This window comes from Pinus tabuliformis, chromosome J, assembly GCF_031772625.1.
Source record: "Pinus tabuliformis cultivar Carrire ecotype Pingquan chromosome J, CPIR1, whole genome shotgun sequence".
NCBI classification, from domain to species: domain Eukaryota; kingdom Viridiplantae; phylum Streptophyta; class Pinopsida; order Pinales; family Pinaceae; genus Pinus; species Pinus tabuliformis.
In genome coordinates this window covers 1,101,313,638-1,101,324,110 of record NC_142295.1, presented here as the reverse complement: position 1 = coordinate 1,101,324,110, position 10,473 = coordinate 1,101,313,638, and the positions used below count along the sequence as shown (strand labels likewise).

At 31.7% G+C, this 10,473-nt stretch overlaps 1 protein-coding gene across 1 annotated transcript; it reads right to left on the bottom strand.

Moving 5' to 3' along the window:
* Positions 1-313: 313 nt before the first annotated feature.
* Positions 314-2,939, bottom strand: LOC149230891 (uncharacterized). Its single transcript, XM_089381453.1, has 2 exons — positions 924-2,939; positions 314-808 (listed from the first exon to the last, which is right to left on the bottom strand). The coding sequence occupies exons 1-2, from the start codon at positions 2,937-2,939 to the stop codon at positions 314-316; spliced, it is 2,511 nt and encodes an 836-aa protein (XP_089237579.1).
* Positions 2,940-10,473: the final 7,534 nt, after the last annotated feature.

Here is a 10,473-nt window from a genome sequence, read left to right as displayed (position 1 = left end):
CTTAAACTAATCCAACATTCTACTCCGTCTACTAAATTGTTACACGAATACATCTTGACAGCAACCAACGATCCATATAATAAAATTACATCTGCTTAAACTGATCAAACATTCTACTCTGTCAACTAAGTTGTCACAGGAATACATTCTGACAGCAACCCAAGATCCACTGAAAATCGATTTAACGCTGCACTCGAACCACAGCCCGATCGACTCACGATAACATATGACAGTATCACACTTTCTGATTCTACAACTCTCTCTCTAGTCTGCTATCCGATCCGGACTGACCAGAGACTTCTACATGTATGTACTAGTTACGAATCAATTCCAGGGCAGACTCTGCGAGGGATCGAGTGGGCGTGCTGTGCCTGCTCAACCCCTCACTGCCGGAGCAGAAACTGTAATTTTCCCAGTCCGACGTCGTCTCCATCACACCCTGTAAAGCCTCCTCTAAAGCCCCCGCCAATTCTGATCTCTTCTCTAATGCACCTCTGTCTTTCTCCATAACAGCTATCAGAACCTCTATGCTAAATCTCCTGACATTCGGAACCATCTTCAATGGATATGGGTGAGTCTGGAAAACCTCCACCAGTTTAAGCAACAATTTCTCTGTGACGCCACTCAATTCTTTGATCGTGTGATCGAAATTCCATTTGGTGATGAACCTAGCCGCCAGCCCTATGGCTGCTTCCTGACTCTCGCATCTTATGGCCGCTTCCTCGTAGTCACATGAATGTTTCTCCCTCAAACTTATGACTACCTTCTGATGGTTGCATGAATGTTCCTCCTTCACAAACTTCATAACCTGAGAAAACAGCACAAAGAAGTTAAATGATCCGATGAAATTGATTTCAGATCAAACTGCGAAGCAAGACTTCAATTGACAAACGAAAGATTAAGTATCGAAAACAATCTTCTACCTGTGCTTGCAGTGCAGTGATTTCTCTCACTTTAATGGCATCTTCCTCTGTGTATGCAAGCAGATTCCTAAGAATTCTTGCTGCATGAATACCTTTAACGGTGTCGTTCAGCACGGAGATCAGGCTTGCGATTAAATTCGGGTGACCATCCACCCTAATATTCATCATTATGTTACAGTTGTGATTCGTCTCCAGCGAAAGAAAACCCAGAGCTTCTCCTGCCGTCTTCACAAGTTTCTCCTTTTCATCATTATTATTAATTCTCTCCATGAAAAACAAAGAGAAGAGCTTACCCAGAATTCCGCCGGTACGGCCAATGCTCTCACGGCCCTTTTGTTCGCGAGCGAGACTTGTCAACGTCTCGATAGCCAGGATTCGCAGATTTATTTCCGCGTAGTGAAGAACGTTTCTGAGATTGCTTATGGCGAAGACTATCTGCCGGATCCTTTTCCTCAGGTCCTTTCCCGTCGAGCCTGTGGTGCTTGCCAGCGTTTTTACGATCTGCAGAGCGAGCTCGGACGTCTCGATTGCGAATGGGTTCTCGGCGTCCCTTTCGATTTGGTTCCTCTCGATTTGGAGTTGGAGTGCGTTGGGTTCGAATTGCAGCGCGCTGGGTTTTAAGTCCGTGAGTGATATAATTTTAGGAATTAGCCCTCTGCTGCTGTTGATTTTATGGCGGTTGGAGCGCTCTTCTGCCAGCTTTTTCACTATGGTCAGCCCCAGCGAAACAAAGCCTCCTTCATTTGAGTCGTTTGAGTACAGCAGAGTGGCTACGGATTCCATGAACCCAGTGATGGCCGTCACCCGAATGCAATTCCGCTTATTTTCCACCAATTTGGAGATTATTTGTGCAGCCGCTTTTCGAATCTCCTCCTCGTGATCATTCTTGAAATTCAGCATGTCGATCAGTCTCTCCGCCACTTCTCTCATGGTTCCGATTGTCCTCAAAGTTTTTTCTGCAAACTTCTCATTGCTTGCAAGCGCCGACAGCACTCGCGCACCCATTAGCTGTCCATCGCCACTGCAGGAGAGCAGCAACTCTACGCTGTGCGAAACAAATTGCATCTTCAAACCGTCGAAAATGCTACCATGGACACACCGCGAATACGTGTCGTAGAGAAAACGTCGGACGATGGCGAGCTCAGGATCGTTGAAGCCATGTTCACGGTTAACCTCCGTCAGCAACTTCCCTGCCATGATCTTCCATAGCCAATAGGCTTTCTCCACAAGAATTAGAAACGATTCGGCCAACGACAGGCCATAGAAAACTTTGAGAGCTGGTTTCAGATTCTTGGTATAATCACTACCTGAATCTCCATTGTAGTATTGCTGCCTTACTAACCGATAAAGAGACAAGCCAACGCATGTCAAAGCGGACAACAATTGCAACAAGAAAAGCATTCCGACCATTGAGATTGACCAGGTTCTCTTCTGTGAAGCATCCTGATCGACCCCAGTATCTTCTTTACTGTTTTCTGAGGTCAAGCATCTGAAGAATTTGCAAAATCCGCTACATAGCCGTTTAGCTTCGTCATTAAGAGTTGCCATGGATATTAGCATTGTCTCTTTGTGCCACTCCACCTCTTGGCTTCGGCTGAAGATGCGAGCACCTTCTATCAACAATATTATTATGACCACCCAGAAGTCCACCGTTTCTAAAGATTCTGCGAAGCCTCCGAGGAGGACGGCGGTGGCCCAGATGAAGGCCAACTTTCCGAGCCCGCTGGCTGCCTTCTCCAGAATGGCAAGCCTGAGCGCAAACAAACTTATCTTTGTCTCGGGAAATGTGGCCTTGTCACTGCAGCCCGCTGCCTCCTGTTCCTCGGATCTCTCCACCTGCCGTCCGCATGGATAAACCGATTTACGACAACCAGATCTGGATTGTGAAGGTATCATAGATCTTTCTATCTGCGGTTCGGATGGAGAAACCGAATTCCAAAAACCATCTTCGGGTCGTGAAGGGATTACATCCAAAACAACACTCCGCGATTTTGTCTCGCCATCCATTTCTGTCATTTCTGTAACAGGTACAATGGACAGCAAATGAATACGTTCCAAAATTGAAGTTCTCTCGATAGTTTTTAAGTGCATAAAACTATTTTCCAGCCAAATCGAATAAAAAAATTATTCTTTAAAACATATATAAAATTATTCTTTAAAACATATATATTGCCCAGGTAAGTGTGTCTATATATATATATATTTATTTTCTATATATGTACACGTTCAATGTCATTAATATATGTGGGAATTATCTATATCTGGGTGGAATGATTGAGTTTATATATATTTATTTTCTACCGAACATATATATATACGGTCAATGTGATTAATATTGGTGGGAATTATATATATATCTGGGTGGGAGGATTCAGTTCCTTCCTCCCAACCACACTAAATAACTTTAATATTCATAATTATAATAATTAAAAAATATTATTTTCTATACTAAAAAATAGATTACTGAATTTAAAATTTACATAAATAAAATATTAAAAATTTTAGATTACAAAATTAAATGTTAAAAATGTATTTTAATAATAAGTATTTTGAAATAAATTTTATGGTAAATTTTATAGAAAGAAAACAATTTTAATTAGAATAAACTTTCAATCTTCTTGATATCTAAATTTATACATGCTGCTGCTTAGTACATTTTAGGGATTTCAAATGCAAATTTTTGTACTTGCCTTCACTAGCTACTTAGTTAGTCGGTACCGATAGTAAAGTTTATAATTTATATGTACTAAAATATTTTAGTGCATTATCTCATCTTTAAAATAAAGTTTTTAATATATATATATATATATATATAATATCTTTAAAATAAAATTTTTAATATATATATATATATATATATAAATATTATATCTTAATTTTTTTAATTAATTACAAGTTTTTAAATTAATAAACTGATTATTTTGAAAAAGCAAAATTTTGATATTTACTAAATAGTATAATAAGAAACAATGTTGGCTATTTTTTTTTACAAGAATATCTAAAATTTTGGTTAAAAAAAATCTAAAATTTTCGTTCAAATACAATTTTTATTTGAAGTCTTTACATTTTGATACATAAGATGAATGTGAGATATACATGTAGTTTAAATTATTTTTATTGTTAATATTAAAAAAAATTAAAATTTTGGTTTAAACATGTCTTTTTATTTGAGTTTTCTATAATTTAATATAATAAGACAACTGAGTGCGAGATATAAATAAAATTTTAAATGATTTTTTCATTTATTATATTAAAAAATTTAAATTATTTTAATTTGAAAAAATAAAATAAAATAAATTATTGAAATTAAAATATTAGCATTTCTATGTTCACATAATATGTTAGATATAGTGAAAATATAATCCTACTAAATTTACCAAAAAAAAATATTAACATTTTCTTTAATTTTATTCTAAGTTTAAACTATAATTATTTTTTAAAATTTTTAAACTATTAAATTTAAAATAAATTAATCCTATTGCAAATATAATCATTTTTTAATAATAATAAATTTGAAATTTAAAAGAGTTTTTCCTAAGACATTTTTAATAATTAAAAACATAACTTTGATCCTTAATTTAAACATGATTATAACTTCAACTAATATTATTAAAGTCATAATCAATTTTAAAATTAAGATAGTCAATATTATTCAGTGATATCGACTAAAGTGATGATTAACTTTAAAATGAAGATCAAATTCATAATTTTAATTATGGAAGGTTATTCAATTATATTGAGTAAAGTCATGATCAAATTTAAAATCAATATCAAATTCATGACTTTAATCATTAAAAATGTATGGAAAAAAAGGTTTGGAGCTTTGAATTCTTGAACTAAAATTTTTGAGATTGGAGGGACGAATTTTAAATAACAAAATGGAATTTAAAGTAAATCGAATTATTTCATTGATAAAAATAATTGTATTTAGTTTTCTAAAAATAACATTATATATTTTTTTGGAAATTATGATGATTAATAATTTAATAGCAAAGATTTTATAATTAAAAAAGACCCTAAAGATCGAATTTAGGGGTATATCTTCCATTTATTCAACGGACCACAAACAATATTGCTAGGATCATGAGGAAACATAAGGTTCCTTCTACCTTTAGGCTCATTAATACCATTAGAAGCTCCTTGAGAGTTATAAAAGTTCTAATGGACACTAAGAATATGAAAGTTTTTTATGTAATCTCATGTTCTTGAGAGACACCCTACATTGGTGAAATTGGTCATTCAATAAATCAAACAATTCATGAGTACACCACTGGCATAAAACATGGGAGGACACCCTACAATGGTGAAATTGGATATTCAATAAATCAAAGGATTCATGAGTACACAACTGACATAAAACATGGGAGGGCTTGCCTGGGAGAACCACTCCTTTTCTTTGGCAAAACATGTGGAAAAGAAAAAACATCACATGCAAAGGCAAACCATCACATCTCCATTGAAGAGGCCGAGGTCATTGCAATGATTCATCATTTCCATCACGAGAACATTTTAATTCATGTTATATAGTTTATTTTATTTTATATATTCTTATAGCCTTTAGTATATTATAATCAACTTTAATATTTCATTCTTAATTTTTATTTTGAAATTAACTTTTCAACGTCTTTTTTATATTGAAAAAAAAATAGTTCGTTTTAATTATGTACTTATATTTTAATTATTTTAATCCTCTCTTGAATTATTAATATATTTTTAAGGGTTTTGTTTCTTTTTATTAATATTATTTTTTTGATTTGGTCTCTTCCCAAGTATTAGTCTTGACTTTCTCTTTTGAATGTTTGATTTTAATTCATGTATTTGTTGTTATTTTTAATGTATTTATTAGTCTTGATCTTGACTTACTCCCCCATTGGTTAGTTGTTTATTCCCATTTTATTGATTTTGATTCTTTATTATATGATTTTGACCATTTTTTTTGACCTATAATAGGTTGCCCCCTTTTTTTTTCTTTTTAATATTTTAATTCATATAATACCCTCTTTATTTAATTTAATATCATGATCTGATTCTCTATTTTATTGTAAAAATGAACCACACACAATAATTATATTATGTCTAATATAATTATCACTAAAATAAATTCTTAACATACAAAATATAAATCACAAAAACTTAAATTCATATAATAAAATATATTTTTAAATATAAATATAATTTAACCTTTCCAATTTTATAAAATATTTAAATTTCACAAATTTAATATTTTAAAATTGATTTTCCTAAAAGAAATTCCAACCAATTTGCTTTTAACTAAAATCAACCAAAACTATGTGCCGAAAATTGCTGCGAAAAGTAACCTCTTTATGTTACTTGAAAAAGAAATGAGAAAAGACAAAATTGCCGAGTGTCCAAATTGCCTAGTGCCCTTGTGGATGTAACAACCATTACAGAAGTGGAAGAGTGTATTGGAAATTGGAAAAAGAGACGACGATTTACACGGTCCCATAAGCTTCATTGCTTCGTAATGCCCGTCACTTTCTGCATTTTAGGTTACTTGTCAAGTACTTTTTGAAAGAGATGTCAAATGCGTTTTTAAAGGGAGGAAACGGGGAGGAAAGGATCCATGTCACGTCAAAAGTCCATCTTTAAACATGGATGATCAATTCATGATATTTAATAATTATTTCCATCTTGTTTAAATAATATATTGTTAGAGAATTTTTTGGGAGGAATGTGGATCATGTTTAATAATTAATAAATATTTAAATACTAATATATATCTTAAAATAATTTATGATATTTAATAATTATTTTATTTTAATATTTTTTTAAATTGTTTAATAAAAATTGAGATAGTCTAAGTGTAATATAATTTATAAGTAGGTTTATATGTTTTAATTAATATTGAAGTTAAAATCTATAAAAATATAAAATGTACACTAATATCAAATAATTTCATCTAATTCATTTTGGTCATTTTAAGTTATAAAAGAAAATTTAATACATAAAAATTAATAAATTGGATAAAGATAAAGTACAAAACCATGAGCTCTAATAAAACTATGGGCAAAATCTAATATATTAAATAAATATAAAATACAATATATTTAGTTATATTCAAACCATGGGCAATAACATTTTTTTCAAAACTACTTTAACACAAACAAATCTAATGACTAGATATAAATCATTTAATAAGTTATAAACTCAAGTGATATTTATATATAATTTTATTTTAATAGAAATTAAAAAAATAATATTTGAAAAATCAATTAAGATTAATAAAGATAACTATTATTAATGTAAGGTCATTAAATTTCACCATCAAAATTTAATATAGTAATAATTTCTTTTTTCAAATTATGTGCGTGGTCAATTAAAATAATTAATATAAAATATAATTAACAAATGTAAATATTGTTGCATGAAAGATAAATTAAAATATTAATAATAATATAATTAATAAATACAAATATTCATATATGAGAGAGAAATTTAAACATTAACAATAATTATAGTAAATAATATATATGAAAATGTCTATCTTAACTTATAAGTGAAATTCAAAAATTGTAAATATATAAATCTAGAATTAAACACTACAATTTGTAAATGGATTAATAATTAATACAAGATTTAAAAATCATGTCTTTAATTTGCAAAAATTAAGTGCTTCATGAGTTTTTTAGGGTGCATAATATATTTATGCATTTAAAAGTGTATTTCAAACAACTAATCACACCCATGATAGATATTGTATTGCTAGACCAAATAATAATTAATAATTAAAAAAATAATAATAAATAAATATTATTATAAGAAAATTCAAAATTTTGAACGTAAATTACTATTAATATATTATGATTTATATTAATTTAGACAAATATTTTTAGAAAACATAACATTAATACTTAAGGATATTTGATACATGAAATAAAAACTATAAATTATATTATTTTAAAATGAGCATAGATCCATCTTAAATGGCGATTTCTCAAGTTCTGAAATACAAATTTATTTTTTAAATGAAAAGAGATTTGATTTTGCAATATTTAGTAGATCTAAAATAAAAATGCATCTAAGTTAATTTAAATAATATATTGTTAGAAATTTTTGTAATAATAATATATTTATGATTTATTTTTATTTATTTATTTTAAAAATATTCTACATTTTACATAAATATTTTATTAAAAATTATTGAAAAAAACTTATAAGGATAATTGAATATTCCTAAAAAACTAATAAAACTTTTATTAATAAATGGAGTATTCACCCAAAATTTTAAAGAATTATGTAATTAAAATACTCTTATTTAAAATTACTTCATTATTTTAATTATCAATTTTTGGAATAAAATAGAGATTATAGATAATAAAAAGGAAGCATATTCGTATAAATTCTATTTCATATATATAATTCAATTTTATAATTAATGGTGGTATTTAAGGTACAATTTCACTTTAAAGATGATAATAAAGATAATTATATTGATGAATTTAAAAATAATATGTTTTTGTTTTATATTGTTAATCGATAAACATTTAATATTCATATTTGTGTTGGTGAATTAAAAATAAAAAATAAAAAAAGGGTTGTGGTAAAATTTTATAATTTTATAATTTTTTTTAAATTATCAAATGGTAGTGTGGAATTTGGGTTACACTAATTCATATTAATGGTTGTATTTGTGTTATTTATGGTTGGATTTGTATTCATGAGGTTTCAAATTGGTTATCGTTTTCTAAAACAAGGGTAATAGCTCCAACACAGTATAGTCTCCCGTGTTTATTGTTATCAATTGATTAAGGCAATGCTTCTTTCAGTAGGGCCCATATTTTCTCATTATTCGAGAATTTGGAGTTCTTTGGGAATGTTATGCATGATTTCTCTCTCCACACACCTCTATGTCTTACAAAGAGATATGTAAAACAATAGTGGAACAAGATTTGATTGTGTGAAATGCAAAGGTTCCCTTATAGCTGTAGTGCTTGACACTTATATAACATCTCATTCCCGCATAATCAAAGCCATCTTCCTCCACAATGAAAGCTTGATTCGTATCTCTGTATTCTGAATTCTTCTACTCCTATGTTTTGTACTTCCACATGCATTGTAAGGCCTTCGGGAGATGAACGCGATGGACACCGGCGAGTCGTGCACGAGAGCGGGCGCGCGCACGGGCGCACGGAGGAAATGTGCGATGGGTGCGACAAATGCATGCGACGGAATGCGACGTTAAATGTGACAAAACGGAGAACACTTATGCGACTAAGTGTTGGACGTGAGCATATATATATATATATATATATATATATATATATATATATATATATATATATATATATATATATATATATATATATATATATATATATGCGATATTAAAACATATGAAAGCCGACTTGTAAACGTGGTGCATATGGGCATGCGTGAGTGGTTGTGGGGTCGGCCATGGGGCTGCACACCCCATGTAAACCCACGTAGCCTTGGTATATACATGTGGAGAATGAAGGCTCATAAAGCATCGAATTGAATCATCACCTCTACGCATAAGGAGAGGAGTAAATCTGCGCAAGGGGAGATAGGAGATGCGCACATCTCATGCGCACTATCTAAGTGCGGATTTGGTATATTCTTGTGCCGGTTGAGGTGTAGGCAAGTGTGCCGAGGTTCGGTTTGTATGCAGATTTGTGCAGGACTTGGTAGAGAGGAAAAGTGGCTCGGGTGAGCACTTCTCTTTGTGCAAGGGTGCACATGATTGTAAAAGCAGGCTGCTTATCTTTGTAAATTTGTCTAAGTGTGAGACTTGGTTCAGCCAAGATACACTTGTATTGTAAACTGATATTCTTAATAAAATTGTCGGGCAGACTCACATTACGGGGAGTTGCCCCTCCCCTTTATACTTGTTGCACTTGTTGTTGTTCTCGGTATAATTGCATGATGATAATGAATGAGTATGGGCTTCATTAAGTATAAAGGATAATTTCTTTTACTTAGTTGTGAAACACAAGCTAAGTATGTTAATGTGAAAGTAGGCGTATTCCACGAATGTTAGTATTGGTGAAAAGAAAGCGTTCAGTGGTGCTGCACCTTGCTACAAGCAGTTGGAAGACTACCGCAGGTGTAGGGGCATGACAGGTGGTATCAGAGCAGGTCTGAAGACTTGGAGAAGTCTTGCAGGAAGCTGGGTGAAGCAAGTGTGCATACACTTGGAAGTTGATGACAGGTGATATTGAGACTTAAACAAGGTTCAAGTGTTGAAGCATTTGAAGGTAGTTTCAAGACTCGGTTTGAGCAGGGTTGCTCATGACAGTGGAAGCAGGTTTAGCAGAGGTGAAGCTTAGTGCTTGGACCAAGCTGAACGACAAGGCATGGCAAGTTTGGGAGAAGGTGAAGGGAAGCTCTTGCTTACCTTATATAGGTTGAAGAGGTTGAAGGAAGAGAATCCCCGGATTCGAAAGGAACTTGAAGTCTTGGAAAAGAATGTTGAAGAAGAGCTTCTTCAACTTGGTTGGACAATGGAGCAAGATGAAGTTGCAGATTGTGCTAACAAGGAAGAGGAAGCCGTGACAGTTGAAGATGTTGC